This window comes from Meriones unguiculatus, chromosome 2, assembly GCF_030254825.1.
Source record: "Meriones unguiculatus strain TT.TT164.6M chromosome 2, Bangor_MerUng_6.1, whole genome shotgun sequence".
NCBI lineage: Eukaryota > Metazoa > Chordata > Mammalia > Rodentia > Muridae > Meriones > Meriones unguiculatus.
Window position 1 is genome coordinate 22286332 of NC_083350.1, and position 25623 is coordinate 22311954.

Here is a 25623-nt window from a genome sequence, read left to right on the forward strand (position 1 = left end):
AGCCAGCTCTCTCTAGAAACCCTCATTTTCTGCAAAGGGAAGTTCCTCTGATCAAGGCTGAGGACAGCTAGTCTGTAGGCATAAATATAAACATTTAGGAGATAGTTTGACAACTTGTCATTTTAACAAAACAAAGCGATAGGCTCACCCCTAGTGTTATGACCCCCAAGTCATGGGCCCTTGACCAGGTCCACAGCACTGACACTGAACTCTCATCTCTGGAGCAGACCTTGAATTTAATAAAAAAAAAATCAGCTGGTTCACAGCTAGAATATTTACAGGAAATATTTTCCTGTGCTTGATCTAGACAGCCCCTTTTCTATCCAGCACTGAGAGATACAGGTTTCTCTTCATTTTACAAAGCAGGAAACAGGATCAGATAAAGTCTGTTCCTTAAGGGCATGCCAGTAGAACACAGCTGAGTATAGATTCAAACCTCATTCTTCTGGTTCTTATATGCTGTCATTACCAGCATGCCACATGCCTTTAATGACTGTCACTTTGGGGATTGGATTGGATTTGCTGGCTGCTTTTGGTAGGGTGGCCATTTTCACAACATTAACTCTTCTGATCTGTGAGCATAGGATGTAGAGGAATTTTAATCCTGCAACATGGCAGCTCTGGCACGGGATCATATCTAAAGAACTTCTAGATCTGTGTGATCTGGCTAAAATGCAGACATGCTCTGAGTTAAAGTTTGATTTGGCTAGTTACAGACATGCCCTCAGTATACACCTTTAATCCCAAACAATGAAGGTAAGATTAGTTTACAGAAGAAAGCATCCATGTTTAAAAGTAATGTCTAATTGAGGGGCAGACAAATGAATCAGAGATAGATTTTACAGAGTGAGTCGGAGATTGGATATGCTCAACCTCATGAGAGCAGGACAGGAAAGAGAGGCTCCTTAAGAGCAGTGCAGGAAAAAGGAGAGCTATAAAAAGAAGTCTTTACCAAGAGTTTCTTACCTGGACAGTTTTACAGAGACAGGTCGCAAAGAGAACAAGCTAGCCACAGGTTAAGACACAATAAGCCAGAGAATGAGAAGGAGCCAGAAGACTAAAGCATAATGCCCAAATTAGTTTGAGGCCAGGTAGAGGAATCAGTCAGAAGCCAAGAGCAGCCAGTTTGAATTAGTTAGTTTGGAGAGTGTTTTAGGCTATAACAGGCTGAGTTGAACCTGTCAGTGAGGGTTCAGAAAGAGCTAGAAAGGTCTGGGAATGGCTCATATCAATCCCCTCATCTGAGGACATAAAAACCTTTACAGTGGGAGGTCTTTTCATCTTCCTCACTTTCTTCAGTGTCTCAAAGTTTTCTCTGTAGAGGTCTTTTATTTCCTTGGTTTGGCTTATCTCTAGATATCTTATCTATTTATTTATTAAATTTATTATTGTGACAATGGTGAATGGGCTTTCTTTTTTAATATGTCTGTCTCTGGTTAATAGGAAGGTAGTGAATTTTTTTTGCATGTTTATTTTGTACTTTGCCACTTTGTTGAAAGCTAAGAGTTCTAAGAGCTCTAAGAATTCTTTTTGCATCATCTTTAGAGTCTTCTATATATGGAATTATATTATATACAAAAAGAGGTATTGAACTTCTTTTTTGATCTGTATTCATTTTCTTTTCTTCTTTTTTCCTATTGCTCTCAATAAGCATTGTATTCAACAGGAATAGGAGAATGAACACCTTTGTTCTCTTGGTATTAGGGTAATGCTGTGAAATTTTCTCCATTACTCATGATGCTGGATCTAGATTTGTCATATAGAACATTTTTATGTTGATGTATACCCCCTCTATGCTTAGCCTCTCTGTGACTTTCATCATGAAGGGATGCTAGATTCTGTCTGTAAGCAGAAATGAAAGGAAGCCATTTTGAATAAAACTTTCATTTAGAATAGGGGCCAAATAATGTTTAAGTTCTGAAGACCTCTCTGGGTCTTGACATCCTGCTTGGCAGAGAGAGACATGTACATGAGTGACTGACATCCTAGTTGGTAAGGTGAGACACAAATGCTAGGGAAGTCACCCCATCATATTTGAATTCTGTACCCAACCAATGGGCACAGAATAAGTGTACCACAGAGACATGTTTCCAATCAGGATCTTTGGATAGATCCTTGATTGGTGGGAAAAATGCAACTTTAACTTGGCACAGATATTTATGGTTTTCAAGCTTGAAAGCTCTATCACATTCTGGCTTGGGTTGGGGGTGGGGTGGGAGTGTCACAGTTCAGCTTGAGAGTCTGCTCTGCATCCCCGATTGATTAGTAGTGGCTTGATTACAATGAGTTTTTGTCATATGCATTGACCTGGTGTTTGAGTCATGTTTTGATCTAAGCAGACCCCCTGACATGTCAATGGCCTTTCTATGTCTATGGACATGATCATATGATTTTTGTTTTGAGTCATTTATGTGACAAATATGTTTATTGACTTACTTATGTGAACCATCCCTTGCATCTATGAAATGAAGTCAACTTGGTTCTGATGAATAATGTCTTTAATGTTAACTGAACTTGGCTTGTCTTTTAAGACAGTAGCTATGACTGGCCTGGAACTTGTTGCAGGATATTTAATCACACCGGGAACCCAGTGATTGTGTTTACTGGAAAAACCTCTTCCTAGTTGTGGTGTGGTTCAGCCCTAGCACACAATTTCAATCTAAGAGTTTTCTGCTTGAATTAAATAAAGTCAACCATAGGTCATAAGGTGGGGTAAACAACTTGATGGAGAGTGACCAGAGAAAAAAAGCCATAGAGAGTAAGAGGAAGTCAGGAGGATGGATAGAGAGATGCATAGGAAGTAGGAGGGAGGAACATTCAGTTTGGGGCTTTCTGAGATGGTATGGAGAAGGAACAGTCCTTCCTTTTGGGGTATCAGCTGAGGTGGAAGGTCAGCTAGTTCAAAGCGGTTCTCTGCCTCGCTGAGCTAGCAGGCTTTCACTCAAGAAATAGGCTCCTGAGTCTTCATTGGTAAAATCTAATGATTGAGATTTTGTTAAAAACAACATTTGGCCCTCCAACATGTGGCATGACCACAAAGGCAGAGAAATCACCCATGGTGTACAAACTGAGAAGCCTTCAGGTAAGTCACCTGGGAAGTCCTCAAGAAGAGAGTTAAGGATGGGAAATACCACAATAGAAGGCGTTAGGGTCCTGTATAGCACTATTTTAGATGGATTGAAAATAGAGCAGAAAATAAAAGCTAAATGACTTAACTGAAATTGGCTCAATGCCGATTATTATTATTGTTTTGGTACTTGATATTTTATCCTTAGTAGCCACAGTGGCTCTCTGAACCCTCTCAATGAAAGAAGAAAAATAAAAATATGAAAAGTGGATTAATAAGATACATGCCTTAGAATAAAAATTAGAGAGTATTATAAAATGAGAAAAATACTTAGACATAGACAGAGAAATTTTAACAAGAACCTATCATGCCACTCATTGCATGATGTAACTGAAGAGGGGAAGCCCAAGGTTGTTAGAAAACCAACCTTAGTTTATCCTGTTACTTTATAAGACCTGCAGGGGATGCTAGGCACCCCTAAAGTTATGAAGAAGTTAAATAGAATCATATAAAGATATTAGATTTGGGGAGATTTAAGATCATTTTATATGGTATGCATTTACCCTGTGTGAAGCAGATGTTAAATTCGTGGGCAACTCAGAACAGAATTATTCACCCAAGACTGGAAAGATTTGGCAACAGCAACACTGGGAGCTAGCTGGTCCTCAGTTACAATGGTGTTCATGGTGGAAAGAGGAAGCTTAGGGACTTAGAACAAAACAATGAAACCGGGCTAGAGGTGTTAATATTTCCCAGGATCAGTTGCTAGATAAAGGTCAATATGCTGAGTTACAAAGGCATCTTGAATTTGGTAATCATACCTTGGCACTATGTTGTTTAGCAGCTTTACTTGCTTGGGACAAGGTTAAAGAATCAAGGAAAAGGTCTGAATCATTTACTAAAATGCCTTCACTGTGAGAGACCAAAGGATAAAGTAGCAGCGAGTAGCAGCGATCGTTAAGACGGTAGAGTAGGTGCGGTAAAGTAGTTAGTAAATGCCCTGAGAGGGAGAGCTACCTCGCTGCGTTCTTTCCCCACCCACTAGAGATACAGTTGCTAGGAAACTGGACCCTCCCCCTAGGGAGAGACACCTGGTCATTAATGGTCTGGGAACCTTCCTATAGCCAATCGATTCAAAATGTAGCATCTTGACCAATAGATGCTTGCCAGGCAGGAATTGCCTCTGCCTTGGGCATGCTGGGAGGGACCAGAATCTATATATCACCCACATAACCGCTTCGGCGGTGGGGCTGTGTATGCCCAAGCTGCAGCTTGTAATTTACAATAAAAAGACCCTCATGTGTTTTGCAATGGAGTCGATTCCTGGAGATCTTTTGGGGGTTCTCGAACTGGGTATAACAACTGATTTTTTGCAAAGATTGACTTCAGCTATAAATGGAATAGTATTAGATTCAGAAGTCAGACCAATACTAATCGAATCTTTGGCTTTTGAAAATGCTGTTTTGCTGGAAGGACCCTGCTGTTTGAGGTTGCAGTCCTCCCAGTCCAGATAGCCATTTTGAGCTCGTTGTTAAGTGCAGGACTCCCTCTCTCCAGCAGGGCCTCCTACTCTCTGACTTCATCTGGAGAGTGTCTTTAGACATAGATCTCCTAACCACATTTGATATATGACCTTTGACACAGCTCCCTGCTAGCTCTTCTCTCCCTGCACCTATAGGATAATTAGGCTCTGTGTTCCTGTTTATATGATAGGAGTGTGCTGTTTAGTGTGGCAAGCCGCGACTATTAAGCTGCCGCGCCTAAAAGATGGCGCCCGCCGGATGTACTGACTGCTGATGAACAAGTCCATGTTTGGTCAAGGCGAGCGTGGCACTGGCCCATTGGCTGCCTGCTGCAGGTCTGATGAGTGAGCGTGGTTGGCTGTGATTGGCTGATGTGGTTGCCTATATAATTGGGAAGGGCCCGGGTCCGGGGGGGAGAAGAAGCTTGCAAATGCCTGAATAAACTGCTTGAGGAAGAGCTGGTGGTTGCGTCTTTCTTGCTGGACGAGACAGGCGGGACAGTTTAGTGCAAATCAAGCATCTTGGAAGTGACTAGTTCCAATTATGCACACCCATCCTGAGAGCTCCCGCCATTCCCCAAAGGGTATATAACCGTTGTTATCCTGAATTAAAGTTGCACTATCTCCCTGAAGTGGTTCCTGTTGTACTCATGGCCTTCCACGCCCTGTGTCTCAACTTCCGCTCTTCCTGCCTTTGTGGGGCTGGTGGCCAACAGTCTCCCAGAGAGGATGAGAATCACGCTAATTCATAATGCAAATGCGTGATTACGCCTTTAAAGGCAAGATCAGTACCAATAGAATATGGCAAATATTGGATCTCGCATGTATGATGCTATTCTGACAGAAGTAATTTCTAAAAGTTTTAAGAAAAATCAAAATGTCAGATATTTTAATTGTGGAAAACCAGGTTAATTGAAAATAGATTGTAGGCAAGGAGTTCCTAAAAATAATTTTTTTTTTTTTCCTAGAGATAATCCAAAAAGAAGGCCCCAGCCTGTGGAGTATGCAGGAGGCGTGGCAGAGGCTGGCATTGCACTAATAAGTGCAGCTCAACAAGGGACGGGCAAGCGAACCCTTTGCCATTGGGAAATGCTCTAGGTGCTCCCCACAGGTCTCAATATCAAATTTAATTCAGTTGTTCCCTGTCAGTGTCAGAGAAACTCATCCACGGAGCAATTAAAAGATTTGATGCTTATTGTTAAAAACAACATTGCTCTGAATGTAACCAAGGTCAGAATAGCTTCAGTAGATTAAAAGATTTTTTTTTTCAGGAGAGTCTAGAAGACAAGTATTTTGGCAAACTGCTATAAATGATCAGAGACCTAAAAATACAAATAAATGGCATTGGAATTGAAGGTTTAGTAGACATAGAAGCAGATGTAACAATAGTCTCAGTCTCACCAAAATCTTGGTAGCCATCTTGGCCTCTTCAGGAGGTAAACATCCAGTTTCTAGGGCTTGGAACTTTATCTCAGGTAAAACAAAATGCAAGATAGATCAAGTGCGTAGGGCCAGAGGAACAAATTTGGAAATTAAAGCCATATGTGGCTAATATAGCCACGAATTTATGGGGATAAGATTTGTTGCAGCAGTGGAAAACAGATTAATATTCCTCCAATCTCAGAAACAAACCATAAAATAAAGAATGCTTCTGAGAAAAATACTAATACTAAAAGGTATTATGAAGAACAGTCATAATACTGTTCAGGTTGTACACAAAGCAGAACACCACAGTTATTGGTCTCTCAATGTATCAACTTCCCTAGCTTTAAAATGGTTAATTGACAAACCTGTGAGGGTAGGACAATGGAATATGGCAAAAGAAAAATTATAGGTACTAGAACATCTGCTACAGGAGCCGCTAAATATTCAACACATCCAAGAATCTACCAGCTCATGGAATCCCCGAGTTTATTTTGAAAAAGAAATCAGAAAATGGAGGATGCTAACAGATTTAAGAGCCACAATAAGATGATTCAGCCAATGGCCTCTTTATAAACTGAAGCCTCATTGCCTTTTTTATTAACTAAGTCATGGCCTTTGGTAGTAATTGATTTAAAAGATTGCTTTTTCACAATCTCTTTGCATGATCATGATAGGGAAAGGTTTGCTTTCTGATACCTACTTATAATAATAGTCATCCAATAAAGAGATATTATTGGAAAGTCTTACCACAACGGCTGTTACCTTGTGCCAATATTTTGTATAACTGTGCTAGAAATAATTTGTGAACAGTTTCCTCAACCCCAAATTTATTATTATATGGATGGTATCTTACTGCTGCTTCAGATGCAGATAACAGAAAAAATATTTGATGAAGTATAATAATTTTGCTTTGCTGGGGATTACAAATTGCTCCTGAAAAAAATACAATGAGGAGATTCTTTCAATTATAAGATAGGTTTACAAAAATTTTGACCACAGAAAGTATAAATCAGGAGAGATCAATTACAAACTCTTAATGATTTTCAAAAACTGCTGGAAGATACTAACTGGCTACAGCCCACAATTGGATTAATTACTCAAGAGTAATGTATTTAAAACCTTACAAGGATGATTAGGACTCAAATGTCCAAGAAGATTATCAGCTGAGGTTGAAAGAGAATTGGCTCTGGTAGAAAAGAAATTACAGAATGCACATGTGGATCACTTGGATTCAAAGCTTGACTGTATTTTAGTTATTTTGCCTTCTACTCATTCTCCCGTAGGAATTCTTATACAGAGAGAAGATAGTATCTTAGAATGGATATTTTAAGCACACAAATAGAGTAAAAAAAAAAATTAAGGACTTATGTAGAAAGATTTCTGAATTTATTCTGAAAAGAAAAATGAGACTTCTCCAATTTGCAGGAATATACCTGGCAGAAATTGTGATACCTTTCACTATGTCAAAATTAGCCTCATTATGAGAAGAAAATGAACATTGGAAAAGAGCTTGCAATAATTATTTTGGGAAAGGTTAATAACAAATATCCCCAAAGCAAGAGACTTTGGTTTACAAAAAGAACTAATTTCATTCTCCCTCATATGATAAAAAGGGACACCAATTTCTGGAGCCCCTAATTCTATACTGATGCAAAAAGTCAGGGAAGGCGGGTTATAAATCAGAATTAACTTAGCTGTTTATTCAACTACAAGTAATTACAAATAGAAATCATCTATCATATATAACACATTTAAGATCCCATATAGGTCTACCAGGCGTTCTAGCATAAGGTAACAATGAAATTGATCAGCTACTAACAGGAAATGTGCCAGAAGCCTCAGAATTTCATAAGAAACACCATGTTAGCAGCAATGTTTTGAAGAAAGATTTTTCTATCACTTGGTGGTAATAAGCCAAGGCAATTATAAGGCAATGTCTTTATATATTATAAGGCAATGTTCTTTATATAATCAAACTCTATTACCTGTAGGAAGTAACCCAAAAGGTATCCAAAGAAATAAGATTTGGCAAATGGATGTGCTTCATTATGCAGAGTTTAGAAAAATTAAAGTATGTACACCGTATATTCAAGATTTCAATGGGCAACTGCTTCAAGTTCTGAAAAGGCTAAAATGAAACAGGGTTTTTTTTTGCATATTACAACATAAAGCATATTATGGGTATACTATACAATCTTACAGGACAAGCAGTTATAGAAAGATCTAATTATAATTTAAAATATATGCTTAATAAACAGAAAGGAGTAGTAAAACACTCCTGAGACCAATTACATAGTGCTTTATTAACTTTAAATTTTTAATGATAATGAAAAAAAGAACAGCAGCTGCAGAGAGATGGTGGATAGTAGAAAAAAACCTGCTGAATTAAATCAACCTATATATTTGAAAGATGTGTTGACCTCAGAATGGAAGCTGGAATATATGTTATACTGAGGAAGAGGGTTTTTTTTTCTTCTTTGTTTCTATGGGAGAAGAAGAGCTGTGGATACCATCTAAATTGATAAAGATTAGATTTGAACAGTAGGGATCTCCTGAATAAGGAAAGGCAATAGACAGTTCATTTGACAGCTTGGTCATTCCATCCAAACTAATTTATAAAGACTAACAAATGCCTTTCATTTGATCAGGCATGAAAAAAAAAATATTTCTGAATGATAATTTACCAAAGGCACACTTGCCTTACTGGCATTAAAAAAAAAAAAAGGGGGTCTTCTTAAACCATGTGTCTTAATCCCATGTAAGAATGTTAGAGTGTAGATTGCTACACCGCCCATGCTATCTTAGACATCAGCTTTTGATTCTTAAATAAAAAGAATATTTTCTTGTTTATTATTAAGAACAGTTAAAAGATGAAAAATGGTTTAAGTAAATTAAAATGATTATTAAGTTTAAGCTTGTTTTCTAAATCTCTAAGAGTTGGAGTTATTTGGAAATAAGATAAACTATTTGAACAGAGCAGGCCTTTAATCTCAGCAGGGACAGGTGGATCTTTATAAGTTAGTTGTTTTCTAAATTCTAGAGTTACAATGAACAGGTTGGTGGTGGCACATGCCTTTAATCCCATTGCCCAGGGACAAAATTCAGATACAGCTCTTAACTGGTATGTTTGCACATACAGGAATCACATACTATATTTATAGATTATTATAAAAACCCTCTGCAGGGTTACGAGAAAGGAAGTTAAGTTCCAATGGAGACAGAGCAGCTTTTGCAACTGCCAGTAAGCTCATGTGCATGGAACCCTGACCAACATTGAACCAGATGGTACCTTAATTATGGATATCATATTTATTTGTGAATTGGCAACTGAGGCTTCTTCATAAAGCAAAAGGGAGTCCACCAACATTTGGCTTTTGGCTTCTGTTGCAGATGCTTTTCATATGTGGAGGATAAATATTCTCTCTTTGTGAAATAAATGTGGACATTTTAGGAGGCATGGCGAACATTATACTCAGTCATTGCCAACTACCCCATGGTTCACCAGGGCGCCTCTCATAACAGTTGATTGCATCCAGCTGATGCAAAGTCCTCCGTAGGCTTAGCAAGGAAAGGCAATGCTGTATAACTGGTACCTGGCTGAATTCCTTTGTGACTAGGATGTGGTAGCAACGGGGTCTGTGTCTTCCTGCACTGAGGTAATAGTGCTTTGCCTATAATCCCCACCAATAAACCGCTCACTCCTCCCCCAAAAGAGGCACCTATTGAACTGTGGGGACCAACAGAATGGTCGCAACATTTGGCTAATGCATGGTTTACTGATGGTTCATCAACTACTGGTGGAACCAAAACTAACGGAAAGCAGTGGCCTATAGGCCGGGGGAGGGGATGGAATCACCAACACTGAGGAAGGAGCCACAAACTCAGTGCAGCGCTATTGGCTGTAAGACAAACAACTAGGAAAGCAAAAGGAAAATCTCCGTCTTCTCCAATTCATGGTGCGTGTGCAATGATACAACTATGCGGTCATCAAAATGGAAAACCACTAGCTGGCAGATAAATGGTGAAGATATCTGGTCATGGGAGGCATACGTGGAAATGACAAAACCTAGCAAACTTAGCCAAGACATCAAATTTTATGTAGCTCTACAGGCAAGACAGACAAAACGTCTGAAAATAATGAAATAGTGGACAAATTGGCATCATATTTGATTAAGACTAGAATATTAAAATTTGCCAGGGAACAAATTCAGAATAAACTAGCAAGAATAATAAATTACACATTTGAAAAACTTGGAAGTTTACCCCTAATACTAAAAAATAAGGGGAAATGGAGAACCAAATTAAACCAGGACAAACCTATGAGAATAACTAGTATAAGAAATCCATAGCCAGGTGGTAATTCACACCTTTAATCCCAGCAATTGGGAGGCAAAGGCAGGCATGTAAGAATTACAGTGATTTAAAGTTAAAAGCCTCTTGCAAAAGGCATGCTGAAACTCAAAGCGAATGTCTTTTGTAATCTAAAAATAAATACACTTAAACCTTGACTTTATATATAAAGAAAAAGGAGAACATATTTATATTTATCCACACATACTGAGGTAAATTTAGTTTCAAATTTCAAAAGATTAAAAAATTTCAATTGAAAGATAATACTTTTTCTGTTGCCAAAAACCATTTTGCCCTAGAAAAGATATAAACTGCCAAAAAAAGAACTGTTCCAGAGTTAGGTTTGGGACAGGGGTTTGCTTTTATCTTTCCAGGAGAATAAAAGTACCCAACAAAGGAATTTGGAGACTACTGGACAAGTGAAACATGAAGAAAGAGGATGGACCATCAAGAGAAAAATGTTGAAAAAAAAAAAAAAGGGAAATTGGCCAAGTGTTATTACCCACCTCCAGAGTGTCTCTCCTACCCTCTCCAGACAAAAGCAGCAAATGGCCTTTATGTGATCCCAATTCAATTAAAAATTGAAGCTGGCTTTGGGGTTGGAAAATGGCTTTTTCTTCTCTAAACGCATGCATGTTTGTAAAAGGAAAACCCAAAATCTCTGTCTCATATCAGAAGAACCTCCTGGTATGGGATGGAGGAGAACAAAAAATAAGGGACAGTTCTATTGCCACTAATCTCATAATCTTTTGGTTTTTATTTGACTCTTTAAAACTTTTCTTAAGTTATAAATATTACCTCAAAATATAGGATTATTATTCATGTATAAAATTTCTGTACTTACAATAACAGTCATATAGAGTACTAACTAATTCTAGAAATAAGCTTCGTCTGGTTTCCTGTATGTTTTCAGGTTTGAGTCTGAGGCAGGTAACTAGGAACAAAGATTGTGGTCTTCAAACTTTGTGGAGATCTCTCGAATACGGCATTTAACATGTTTAAGTTTTCTATAATAAACCGTGGAACAGACCATTCCTAACAGTAACCTTTGAGGTCTCCAAGAAGGTTACCCGCAGCGATGAATCCACCTGGGTTGTGATAACGCTAACCGCTGGGTAAAACTGCCCCATGCCTCTTCTGCTGACAGGTTCTGTGCAAACAGTGGACACCTTTGGCTTGACTCTTGTGTTCTACCTGACCAGCACTGCCACTAAGCTGACAGCCACCACCCAAAGAGCAGCTTTGGACTACAAACTGCTCAGGACGTTCAAATTGCTGAGTTCATAGGAGACTGACAGGAATATTTTACAGAGCTTTGAACTAAGAAATATTTAACCCTAGGACTGCCAAATACAACCACGCTGGACACTGTGGAAAGTCTGGCAGAAATAGCTTCATTATACTGTGTTAGAGTTAAAATCCTTCCTTTTTATTTAGACAAAAAGGGAGAAATGTAGATCACACTGTGAACCCTGAGATTGTGTTCTCAGGGTTGTTGGAAAAAAAAAAATCTGTTTCTTGTTGTGGTGTGGCTCATCTCTAGCACACACCTTTAATCCAAGATGGGCTTAAATAAAATCAACCATAGGTCAAGAGGCAAGCAAGTAGTTGAACATAGGGGTGTGTGTGGGGGGACATTTTGAGTAGGAGGAAGTCAGGAGGATGGATAGAAAACGATGCACAGGAAGTAGAAGGGAGGGACCTTAAGTCTGAGGGCTTTTTTGAGATGCTATGAGGAAGGAGCCTTCTTTCCTCTTTTTTTTTTTTTTTTTTTCCTTTTGGATATCGGCTGAGGAGGAAGTTCAGCTGGGCACTATCTCTGCCTCTTTGAGCTAGCAGGCTTTCACCCTAGCATTTGGCTCCTGGCTCTTTATTGGTAAAATTGAACATTTGAGATTTTGTTAAAAACAACATGGGCTTGTGACTACTGGTTTCTAATAACGGCTGGTCAACAGTGAGTAGATCAGAGCATAGCTCCAGTATTTGTCTCAGTACACATACTGTCCCACACATCAAATGGCTGATTGATTTGTGACAGCCACTTAGTCTTTAGGGCTATCCTGGTTTTGGCTGTATCCCAGGCTTCCTTTTCAGGATAAGTGTAAGAGCTTGTGGTTTGTCTCCTCTGGCCTCTGAGGGGCAGGAGAGGGTAAGGTCTAGTCGATGCTTGTGCTCTGTGGATCCCACTCAGCCTGGCAGCACTGCTCTGTCTGCTGTATGTGCTGACAAGACTCACACTCACACATTTCTGCAGGTCGCTTCCTGGGAGCTCTCTCTTCAAAAGAGGAAGGACTGTGGGGTCTTGGTAAAGTGAGCTTCAGGGCACAGATTCTAACCTCTGCTTCTCTTGCTGCCTTTCAGTGGAGACTCTGAAACACATCATTTACTCCTAGAAGGGCCTATAGAATGCATCTTCTTTAGTACCTGCCCACCTTTCTTAAGATGATTCCCTTCCAGCTGCAAGAGATAAGCAGAACTTTATTGTGGTGGTGTCTTATGTGCTGCTTGCTGATCAAGGAAGAATCAGCTGCTGCCTGCACCCCCAGATTAGCTAGCCCTGTCCCCAACCTATGTCAAAGGTTTCAAAGGCAAGTAACAGCTCCTGAGTTTCTCAATGCATTTCTTTCCTTTTGAGAAATGTCATGATTTAATAGATGACATAAGTACTTCAATATGTGTTGTGGGTACTTAGTACCCATAGAAAATGAGAAAATAAGGGGCTGTGATGACTAATATTGTCTGTCGACTTCACTGGATCGGGAATCATCTAGGATGCCTGCCACTGGGCACTGCTGCAAGGGATTTCCTTGATCAGATTATTTGAAGCAGGAAGACACACTCTAAATGTGGCAAGCACCTTCTGGTGGCTGCATAGATCAAAGGACATGGAAGAGGGGAGCTTTGCATTCGGTCTGCTTGCTCTCCTTCCTGCTGGCAAGTTCAGCCTTCCTGTTTCTATGACATCCCTTCACTGGCATCAGAACCAGTTCTTCAGGATTCCAACACAGTTGGAGGACCAGCAGCTCTGGCGATGGGCAGTAAATGTGTCATCCTTGCTCGACACCATAGCAAGCTCATGCTGTCTTGGCTTTCTTAGAGTATTAAGTGACATAAATGAGTATGAGCATCAGGCACAGGAGCCACGGGCACTGGTGGGTTCTTCCAGTGGCTGCCAGTGCAGAGGCACAGAAGGCTCAGGGCTTCTTCAGAGAGTTTGCAACCAGGGCAACAGCAGCACTGTGCATTCATCTTCCAGCACCCAAATTAGTGTGGCGATTGTTTCTACACTTCCTGTGTTCCCCACTAACCCCAGGGAAGGGGGATTTTATGATTATTTTATCTTTGTGCTACTGAAAACTGAGCCTAGTGGGGCCTTGTGCACACTAGCTGCTTTACCACAAGTACTAAATCTCAGCTTTAAACATTTGTTTGAGGTTTTGAGATTAAAGTATAATTATACAACTTCCCTACCTTCTCTTTGTTCCCTCCAGCCATCCCCATGCTCTCTCTCAAATTCATGGTCTGTATCTCTTTTCTCTCCGATACACATTCACACACGCATATCTATATCTATCTCTAAATATACAAATACAACCTTTCCGTCCACATAACGGCACTTGTATGTACATGGTTGCAGGGCTGAGTACTTGGTATTGGATTTCCAATCGAGGGTCTCTTCCCCGGGGACAACTATTTCTCCCGCTCTCAGCATTTATCTGCCTGACACTTTCTTGCTAGGGTGGAAGACCCATGAGATCTCTCTGTTTGGTGTTTGATGTTGGCATGTCTATTGGTGTTGTTCAGGTTTAGGCAGGCATGTTGATGCAGGCTCATGGGTACATCATCTCTGACATTTCTCCAAGATACAGAAACCTTCCTGGTCCTCTGGCTCTTACAGTCCTTTTGTACCCTCTTCTGCTTTGATGCCTGGGTACAGGAACTTTGTTGTAGATGTATCAGCTGGCCTGGGCAGCTGTCTTAGTTTCTCTATTACTATGATAAGATGCCATAACCAAGGCAACTTAGAAAAGGAAGACTTTATTGGTGGGTAATTTCAGAGGGTAAGACAAGACTCACCGTGGTGGGGAGCATGGCAGCAGGCAGGCATGGCGCTGCAGCAGTAACTGAGACCTTGAGTCTTGAGACACAACCATCAGGCAGAGAGAGGGAAACGGGGAAGGGCATGGGCTTCCGAAACCTTAAAGCTTGCCCCAAGTGACACAAGTCCTCTAATAAGGCCACACCTCCTAATCCTTCCTAAACAGTTCCACTAAGCGGGGACCAAGTGTTCAAATATACGGGCCCATGAGGAGACATTCTCATTCAAACCACCACAGACTCACATAGTCACGTGTTCTCTGCATGTTGACCAGTTGTGGTTTTCTGTAATTGTGTCTGTGTCAAAGGGGTGGAACCTGTTCTGCTTTGTGGATATAAGGATATTTAGAATGTGTGTGTGTGTGTGTGTGTCTTGTGCAGTGCCCATGCTGCCCAGAAGAGGGCACAGGATCCCCTGGAACTGGAGTTACACCTGGCTGTTACCTGCCGTATAGGTGCTGGGAACTATGCAAGAATAGTCAGTGCTCTTAACTACTGAGCCATCTCTCTAGTCCAGGAAAGCTCTATAGATGATTAAAAAAAAAATTCATAAGCCACAACTTTCAACAGCAGGACACAGTCTCTCTTGGCTTGGTTTAAATTTACTTAACTAGCCTCTGAGATGGGCTTTTCAGAATAACTTGTACCTCCCTGCTCTGGTCATCTGTTTCCTCTTCCTTCTCACTAGATACTTTGTTCGGGATCCCAAGCTAAGGGCAGACTATCTGTCTGTTTGTCTGTCTGTCTATTCATCCATTCATCCATCCATCCATCCATCCACCCACCCACCCACACACCCACCTACCTACCTACCTACCTACCTGGCAGATTTCACCTCTTAGAGCCGCTCTTGTTCAGAGCAAAGCTGAGCAGATGGTACAGAGGTTTTCTGTCTGTCCCTTGCCCTCCACATTCACACACAGCCTTCCTCATCGCCTTTCCCCAGAGAGATGCATCTGTCATCATCTGAAGCAGCCAGATACATCACTCTTACCGAGTCCGCAGTGGGAGTCCCCTGTTTGGCTGTCACTCGGTGCTTTTGGGTGAAGGGGCAACAGCACACGTCCTCCCTGGCTGCACTGGCTAGGTCAGCTTTCCTGCCCTAAAGATACCCTGGGTCTTCCTAGACTTGCTAAGGGAACATGAAATGCTGGGCAGTTTCACTGGCCTCTAAATACATGCAGTCACTGCCTCAGTGGATAGGATCTCATTTCCAGGTTTTTCAGAGGCTTCAGCTTGAGACCACCCTTTATTCTCCAGATTCTGTTAGTACTCAGATTCTGTCAGTGCTCCAGGTACTGTTAGTGCTCAGATTCTGTCAGTGCTCCAGGTACTGTTAGTGCTCAGATTCTGTCAGTGCTCCAGGTACTGTTAGTGCTAAGTGTGCTGGGAAGTAAATAACAGTCCTTGTGTTTTTTTTTTTCCTTTTTAAAAGATTTTTAAATACTTACTTATTGTTCATTTTAAGTGCATGAGTGTAAGTTTTCATGTATGTATGTACACCGTATTCATGCCGAGTGGCCGCAGTGGTCAGAAGAGGGTGTCAGGTCCCTGGAACTGGAGTTACCTATTGTTGAGAGTTACCAAGTTTGTGCTGAGAACTGGATCCTGGCCTCCTGCAAGAGCAAGTGTTCTTTTTTGGGGAAGGTGTGTGATAAAATATGTTTATTACTTGTTTTGTAGGGAGAATATGCCTAGTACACTAGAGATACAAAATTGGAAACACGATTTGGAAATCTGACCTAGATCTCACTCTTCAGCAAGCCATTCACCAGGGGGCAGGTAGGACAGGGTAAATGTTATGTGCTTATTCCATTTCTACTTTCGTTAAAACTCTTTGCTTCTTTGTGAATTTCACACCATGTACCCTAACCCCCTCATCTCCCTATCCCCTTGTACCTGCCCTTGCAACCTCCCCATCAAGAGAAAAAAAAAAAATCTCATTGTGGAAGCTGTAGTCTGTCCCAGAGCACACCCTTTTGTCTGCACTGCCCCAGAACTGGCTCTCCAGGTCTCCCTATGCCGGGTGCTGGGGACTGACCTGAGGGCCTCCAGCAGGCCGTGGAGCCACACGATGAGCTCCTGCAGCAGGGCACGGTCATTTCCAGTGCCCCCGTCTGCTGCCAGGCCTCGCCCTCAGGCCTCTTTGAAGACATAAGCGTTTGGAAACTTTTCATAAATGGAGTTGGCTGGAGTGATCTTCCTGTCTGGCTCGCTCCTAAATCAGTTTTGCTCTAAGCTGCCAGCCTGTCAGATGGTGCCAGCAGCCGAGTTGCCTGAGGTAGGGGGATGGAGGCTGAAGGCATGCACCTCCGTGCTCACTCAGTGACTGCAGAACCATTGTCCAGGCAGACAGATGGACTCCTGTGTCCACTAGTGTGATATGGTGATTTCTCCCAACCCCTGGCCCTTTGTTGCCCATTTCATCTGTGCTTTCCCAAACTTCCTTCTTGACAGCACAGCAGGGGAGGAGTGGTACTGAACTTTTTGGCCTCGTTTGGGGCTAATGTTTCCGTGTTCCTTTCAGTCTTCCAGTGGTTACCAAGCCTGGGAACTGTCTTCTTTTCATCCCTCATCATCCTTGAACTTATTTTCCAAACTCTTTCTCTTCTCAGTGAGGCAAGGAGCCAAACTGCTGCCATACTACTGCCACCCACAGTAATTCCTGTTCTTTCCTCTCTATCATTCATACGCCGTCTGTGTTCGCCTTGTACCTCTTGGCTGAAATATATTCATGGTCAGCAGCTGGCCATGCTGCCATCTTCCTGGGTTGTGTAGTGGTACAGATAGCTGGGCTGGACTGCTTGCTCTGTCACATGGCAGCTGCATGAACACGGGACCACAGAGGACATTCTAGGATGTGTGATGCTGCTCACCCAAATTCAAAATCAAAGATTTAATCACCATACTAAATGAAACCCAAACAAATCAAACCAGAGCAGATATGCACTGTCTTAGTTAGGGTTCCTACTGCTGTGATAAAACACAATGATCATAAGCAACTCAAAGAGGAAAGAGTTTATTTCACCTTATATCTTGTAGTAAATCATCCAAGGAAGTCAGGGCAGGAACCTGGAGGCAGGAACTGATCCAGAGGCCATGGAGGAAGCTGCTTCACTGGCTTGATCCCCATGGCTTGCTCAGACTGCTTTTTGTTCTTCTCTCTCTCTCTCTCTCTCTCTCTCTCTCTCTCTCTCTCTCTCTCTCTGAGACAGGGTTTATTTTTGTAGCCCTGGCTGTACTAGAACTTGCTTTGTAGAACAGGCTGGCTTCAAACTGAGATCTGCTGAGTGCTGGGATCAAAAGCCATGCACTGCCACTGCCTGGCCAGCCTGATTTCTTATACAACCCAGGACCACATGCCCAGGGCTGGCACTGCCCACAGTGTGCTGGGCCCTCTCACAGCAACCATCAATCCAGAAATGCCCTACAGACTAGCATATAGGCCAGTTCTACAGAGGAATGTTCTTGATTAAGATTCCTTCTTCCCAGATGGTCTCAGTTTATGTCAAGTTGACATAAAACTAGCCAGCACAATTGACTCCTTGTCAGCTTGACATACAAACACATCACTTACTAAGCCATAATATTATTTGTTGTCCCCAAGATGCCATGTTAATATAACAATATAAAACATCCCAACTTTTAAAAGTACCACAGCTTTTAAACATTTCAACACTTTAAAAAGTTCAGTTTCTTTAAAATTGCAAAGTTTCTCTAAAATTTCATCTCTTTAAAAGTTCAAACTGTGGGTGCTTGTTAAATAAAAAAAAACTAGTTAAATACATTCTTACTCTAAGAAGGAAGAACCAGGGTGCAGTTATAATCAAATTAAACCAAATTAAAGTTCAACATTATAAAATGTTCGGTGCTTGACATCTGTGCCTCACAACCCTCTGGGCTCCAACAGCTCCATTTTTCTAGTTCTGCCATCCACAGGATACACAATTTGTCTCATAGGCTCAGGCTGGCTCCACCCTACATCGGCTGCTGTCCTTGGCACCCCTTCCTTGATACTGCATCTCCAAAATGCTGGGGTCTCTGCAACTGGGCTATGTCTTCACCAATACCCTTCTTCAGGGCTGTCTCCAGGGACTCTGACGCTGTCACATGGTGCCAAGCCTCAATGTCCCTCCATGACCTTTTCAAAAGATGGAATTCTGCTGCAACTGAAGGTTCGCCTTCACCAAAGGCCTCTCCCGGCCTCTCTTCAGGGATGCCAGCCAAGCCACATAGCATCAAGCTCCAGCAGCTCACCATGACCTACCTCTTCATGCTTTCAGAACCAGTACCATCTAGAAAGCTCTTACACATTGCTGCATTCAGCTGCCGGCACAAGGCACAGCCTTGGCGGGCCCCCTCTGGACCACAGCTTCCGTGTGCTGAGGAAACACTTTCCAGAAGATTTTGCCTTAGTGATGCTGGTGTCTTTGTAATCATAGCTGATTCTCAGCCCCAGCTGAGCAGCATTGATTGTCCCAACAAAGAAAATGGTTCACTTTAGTGGTTCTGTCTCTTGTTAATTACTGCTGACCAAAACCACAGATTCTTAATACAAAATAGCAAATGGCTTGGATAATCTTTAAAGAGCTCCCAACCTTCCCTGTGAAGCCTCACAATCCACGTCTCTATATACCGCATGCCTCTCGATTCTCTTACTTTTGAAGCTCCTGGAGAACAGCCCACTGAGCTCTGAGCACTTAACAGCTTTCCCAGCCTACAGTTCCAAGCTCCTTCCTAAATCCTCCCCCCTACAGGTCTGTCACAGCAATACCACATGACCTGGCATCCATTTCTGTTTGAGAGGTTTTATTGCTGGAAGAAAACACCATGGCCAAAAGCATCCTGGAGAGGAAAGGAGTTCATCTTACAGTTTACAGCCCATCATCCAGGGAAGTCAGAACAAGGGCCTGGAGGCAGGAGTTGATGCAGAGGCCATGGAGGAATGCTGCCTACTGGCCTGATCCTCATGGCTTGTTCAGCCTGCTTTCTTATACCAATCAGGACCACCTGCTCAGGGATGGTACCACCCGAAACGAGCTGGGCCTGCTCACATCAATCATCAATCAAAAAAATACCCCACAGACTTGCCTTCAGGCCAGTCCTATACAGGTTTTTCTCAATTAAGATTCCCTCTTTCCAGATGATCCTAGCTTGTCTCAAGTTCTCTTAAGATTGTCTCATAAAAACTAGCCAGTACAAACATACAAATCAAAAATAGGTTTGAAAAAAAAAAAGTCATCAATTCCACAGGGTGGTGAAAAATTCTTGTGTAACTTTACCCTGTGCTTCTAGAGGAGCTAAAGACATGTGCTAAAGTCATGCCAGGATTCTGGTAAAAGAACACTAGTGACGGTCCCAAAAAGATTGCTCTTCATGAAAGAGGTATGGCTTGAATATGTCATATTTTTTCAACATTTTGCCTCTTCCACCTTCCTTTTTTTTTCTTTCCTTCTCTCCTCTTTCTTTTTTCTTTTTCTTCTCTCTCTCTCTTTCTCTTTCTTTCACAAGATCTTAATATTTAGTTCTGGCTGGCCTGGAATTTTCTTTATCGCCCAGGATGGCCTCAAACTCATGGTAATCCTACCTCAGCATCTGCAAAAGCTGGTATTATGTGCGCCACCAAGCACAGCTCTTGAGTTTTTACCTTAAGCTTCTTATGTTCAATTTAATTGAAAATTTGAAGTATTAAGAGAGTAGACATTTAATACAAATCTAATGTCTGTTGGTAGGGACTGTAGGTGCTGTTCTTCTAAACAGCTAGATGAGGTCCTTAGGGTGGATTTCCATGATTGAATAACCAAGAGCTTTATAAGAGGAGGGAGAGAGACCAGGATTATCTGCTCTGCTCTCTTTTCTCTCCTCTTTTTTCCCTTCCTTCCCTCCCTCCCCTCTTGAATGTCAAGACTGAACCACTTTAAGATCAAGAGATCACCAATATCCTCTATTCCTGGGAGATGCTCCCCTAAAAGTAAAAACAGGGCCACAAACCTCCCATCAAGGGTCCTCACTGTTCCAGGGATGCCTAGATGTTTGTGATGTTGCTGGGGAACCTTGCTGAGTGCTATATGGGAGAGAGTCGAGCTACCTGATTCACCTCAGATAGGGCTGGACCTTGGGATGATATTCTGGCCTAAGCAGTCATTGTAGGCGGGGATGAGAGCATCCTCAACACAGAGCGCCAGTACAGAGGGGCACGGAAGCAAGAATGCCTTCCCTGTGTCTGTGAACTCTACCCCAGTGCTGGGCTCTCAGTCTAGGACTGATAAAGGAGTGAGTGGTCAAGCCAAAGTACATCGCTAGCAAACAAAGGAGCAACAACAGAAGCAGACATCTGAGATCAAGGGCCTACAAGACTTCTCATCAAGTTCATTCCAAAATGCAACAAGCCAGGTGCAGTGGCACACGCCTGTAATCTCAGCACTTGGAGAGGCAGAGGCAGGAGGATCTCTGTGAGTTCAACGACAGCATGGTCTACAAAGCAAGTCCAGAGTCCAGGATAGCTAAGACGACACAGAGAAACCCTGTCTCAAAAACCAAAAACCAAAACCAAGCAAACAAAAAAGGTAACAAATGCCAACAACCTTTCTGCATTTAACTCAAATCTACTGAGAACGTATAAACCACTTCAGCCTGATGTAATACATTGGCTGTTTTTTTTTTTTTTTTTAACTATTATTGCTGGGATTTTATTTTATTTTATTTTTTTCAAGACTGGTACTGGGAACCCAGGGCCAGTACCTGCTCCCACTGAACTGATCTTAGACTCAGGTTTTCCTGTTGATAACCTTGGGTGGAAGATACAATGTACTCCACAAAATGAGTCATTTGAGCTAATGCCACTCACACTAGATCTTATACAAACTGTATTAGGCTATGAGGTAATATAAATGTCCTTAATAAAAAGAATGACCATTAAAAATTTGCTAAAGAAATTTATGCGTTAGAGCCCACTGGAGTACTCTTCAGAGGCGACGGCCCACTTCTCTTTTTACAGAGGCATCCTTCATAGCTTACGGCATGTTTTCTGTGTCATATATCTCTGATGGTGGTGCTTCTGGCATTGAGCCCAAACACTAAGCCCCACGTCTATCATTTTTGGGAGTTATGCTTCGCTGAAAAATCTTATGTTAGGGGCTCGAGCTTAAGAGCATTTGGTGTGCCTCTAGTGGACCTGAGCTTGATTCCCAGCACCCACATGGGAGTCCAGAGCTGCCTGTGATTCCAGCCCTAAGCTATCTGACGCCATCTTCTTTCCTCCCAGGGCACTGGGTGCACATGGTGCAGTCATACATGCAGACAAACCTCCGTACATAAAAGAAAAAAACAACCACCTCGTTAATCACAACTCATGGCCTTACCTTATTGACCTGTTCCTTGACAGCATAATTCTCCTCCTTCTGAGCTTTTCAGATATGGTCAACTGAGCAAACTGAAAGTGTGTGTGAACTCTGAGTTCTTGTTACCTCAAACGTGAGGTAACAAGCTGTGTCAGGCGATGAGACCAGGTCTCATCATGGTACAGTCATCTGAATTTTGTTACAAGCGGCTGAAACTTACTCTCCCTTCCAAAAATGTACGTAATGCGCAATGCCCAGGCTCCACCCCCCAACTATGGTTCAAAATAGGCATGAAAGCCTAGAAATAAAATTTTGTATCTTCAGGCCTCTTGAAGCATTTGCTTTGTCATGTTCTAGAGGTTGGCACTAGAGAGCAGAACTCTGATGCTTTTGGCTCTCCTCTTTTGAGGCAACTGTTGTATTTGTTTTTGGTATATGGCAGTTGAACTCTTTATCTGCAGTTTGGTGTTTGCCTACAGTTTTAGTTACCCACGGTGAACAGTGGCTAGGAAACATTAAATGAAAAGTTTCAGAAATAAACTATGTGTAAGTTTTAAATGACCCAATTAACACAATGAAATGTTGGACTGACTCCTCCCTCCCTCCTGCCTAGGAGGTGAGTCATTCCTTTGCAGAGTATCCACACTGTATATACTACTTGCCTGTTGGTCACCTAGTAAGTTTTGATCCACTTTGATGATTTCAAGTAATTCTTATAATAGTATGTTAGTGATAGTGGGTATAGAGATGGGCTCCGGTACTTTCTGTATTCTGTAACATGGGAAGGAATCTGCACACATGCTCTATCAATGATCTGTTTGTTTTAAGGAGTGCAAAGAGCTGACATTTGCAGACTTTAACCAGAGCCAGGGGTCCAAGAAGTGCCTCCCTCCCAGGTGTTCATAAAGATCATAAAGAAAAGCAGAGAAAAGGGTGATACCGAAGGAGGCATGCTCATCACGAGCATCGATACTAAAGTCTAGGAATTCTTGTTTTTTTTTTTTTTCCTCTGTAACAGCTGTTGGCTGGGGTTGAAACGCCCAGACAGTTTCTTTAGTTGCTAACTTGTCAGTGACCTTCTCAGATCACCTGTCCTCTGGATGAAGGGCAATGTGACCATTCGTGTGTCAGCTTATGCAGCTTTGCAGAGACGCACAGCACATGGGATGTTCCAGCCTTCCAGATACACAGCAACTCCAGGGTCAGTCACCTTTATTCCCTCACTGATCACTCTGTATCAGCTCGTGGCATCATAAGAAGGGGCGGTGTAGAACAGTAAGATTTGGAGAGAAGCCACACTCATAGGATGTTTATTACAGGTTGTTGTTCATAAGCATCCTATCAGTTGTTAGTCTAAATTATGCTAATTTACATATCAAACTCCACCATAGGGATGCATACACGGGCGAAGTATAGTACGTAGAGGGGTCTGTCCATTACCCATCATCCCTGGAAGTCTGGAAATGGATCTTCCCGAGAAAAGGGAGGATTCTCATGTTTACATTTTCTTTGCTTCAAAAGAAAATTCTCTTTGTTTTGGAATTCAGATATTTCACCACGATACAGCAGCTGGCTTTGTTCTTAAATTATTCGTTTTTAAAAGTGGGTGAGTCTGATGAAACTCAGCATTCGTTCTCGAGGTTTTAAGAGCTGCATCCGTTTGTGAACCGGTTTTTACTTCAACTGGCATAGCCCCCTACACAGAGCTGAGCCCAGATGACGGCCATTCCACCTGATAGCTCACGAAGTTTCTCCCCTGGAGTTCGCCACTCGGGGCCAGTACTCCCTGGGCCTGATAGCCTAAGTTCCCTCACCGGGACCCACAAGTTGCTAGGCGAGAACAGAGTCGCAGTAAGTTGTCTTCTGACCTCCACATGCACGAGCCAGTGCATACAAATAAACGCAACAAAACCATGAAACGGAACCCTTTATGGTTTAGAGGATGGAGAGGTGGCCCGCGCATGAGGACCTGCTTTTGGATTCCAGCGTCGGGGAAGCCTCGAAAACCCAGTTCTTGGTGGCTTACTGACCTAGGTCCAGGTTCAAAGAGAAACTTCATCTCAAAGGAACAAGGAGGGTGATGGGGCAGGACTCCCAGTGTCCTCCGCCCTCCTCACGTGCAGATTACACCAAGGACAGAGACGCAGAGGAATTCGTGACTTAGTTCTCCTTTCGTTGCACACTTGGCTGCACAGAAAATGTTTTCTAGTTGTTAATAAGAGCACACTTCTGCTAAACTCTGAAAAAATACCAGAGAACCTCCAAGTGCTGGTAGGTTTATGTCCATTTTTATTTTTTATTTATTATTATTATTTTTTTTTTACAGTTGGTGAGGGAATATTGAGGCTGAGGGCGGGGCACAGGGCGGGAACAGACAGGACCGGACACTGACAAGAGCAAACACTACCACAGCACCGGGTACAGCTTAGAACTCCAAGGGCAGTGACTGCTCTTTCTCCACAGCCCGCACCCTGCACCTCTCCCATCTCTGCCCTAAGGCTGTGTTTACAATAAAAGCTTTGCGGTCTAGCTAAAAGGCTCTCGACGTCTCCTTTTATTGGCGTTCTTAGAGCCAACCGAGCTGCCTGGACTGTGGCAGGAAACGGGGGGGCTGGGAGGAGACGTCCCGGTGGAGCTCACGCCGCGGAAATTTCCCCGAGAGGGCCCATCAATTAGTAATCGGCGAGCCCCTGGCCTCGGTCACAGGGCGAGGAAGAGAGCGAGACCACCCGGGAGCGTGCCGGAGGCGAAGCCACTTCAACGTCAGCCACCCCGTCCGGCCGCGTCCATCCACCCCGGATCCCCCGCCCCAGGGTCCCGCCCGAAGCCCCGGCCCCCGAGGCCGCGGCCGCGGAACCTACCGAGCAGCAGGAGCCGGTGCGTCTGCTGCAGGTCGCGCCTCTGCTCGCGCAGCATGCGGTCGATGCCGCGGCTCACTCTCCTCGCCTCCCTCGCCGCCTCGCGCTCCTCGGCGCGCAGCTGCTCCTGCCGCCGCCGGCCCTGCGGCTCCCCGGGCGGCTGCACGCTCGCGGGGCTCCGGCCGCCGCCGCCTCCGCCTCGCCTGAGCGGGGCCCCCGCCGCGGCCCGAGCCGGAGCCGGGACGGGGACCGGGGCAGCGCACGGCTCGCCGTCCTCGGCGCGCGCGTCCGGGGACGCCCCGCGGGGATCCCCCGAGTCCCCGAAGAGCAGCGGCCGCAGGCTGTAGCACAGGCCCATAGGGGCGCGGGGTCCCCGGGAGGGGGGGGTGTCACACCGGGACTCCCACCGACGCCGCCCGCTGCCCGGCGTGTGCGCGCTGGGCCCGGCCCGGGGGCCGCTGGCCCTCACCGCCCCGACGGGCCATTGGGCATCCTCCGACCGTCCGCGGGCGCGCGAGCTCGCACCTGAGAGCGCCGCGAGCTGGCGGAGCTGACCCAGCGGCCCGGCCCTGGCCAGCCCACCCCGTTACCGTAAATGCCGCCGCGCAGTTGCTCCCGTTACCGTAAATACTGCCTCCTAGTACAAGGCTCGCTACCCTGGCCGGCCACTCACTGCTCCGTGGCAGGAGCGGTTAGATTACCGCTAGCCGGGGCTGAGACAGAGACTAGGCGGCCCACGGTGCTGGGGCAGGGTGGAGCATTGTTAAACGCTGTTGATAAAGAAATAAAGTGTTCGGCGGAACTTTCTAGGAATGAGCAAAACTCCCAAGAACGGGTTGGAGAGACCCGGTAGAGGGTATCCGGTCGACTTTTCCTTTAAGCCTGGCAGCGAAGAACTGGGAAGATAGCCAGCCTGTTCTTTACACATGAAAGCCCTGCGACAAATGCCATCTGAACCGATAA

The 25623-nt window shown here is 43.6% G+C and overlaps 1 protein-coding gene across 1 annotated transcript in view; it reads right to left on the reverse strand.

Moving 5' to 3' along the window:
• Positions 1-25234, reverse strand: part of Gnal (G protein subunit alpha L) — a 128256-nt gene extending 103022 nt beyond the window's left edge. Inside the window, exon 1 of the mRNA XM_060377141.1 lies at positions 24664-25234. Within this exon, the coding sequence (XP_060233124.1) occupies positions 24664-25018 (355 nt within the window). The 5' untranslated portion in view covers positions 25019-25234. The remainder of the gene's footprint in view (positions 1-24663) is intronic.
• Between the last annotated feature and the right edge of the window lie 389 nt (positions 25235-25623).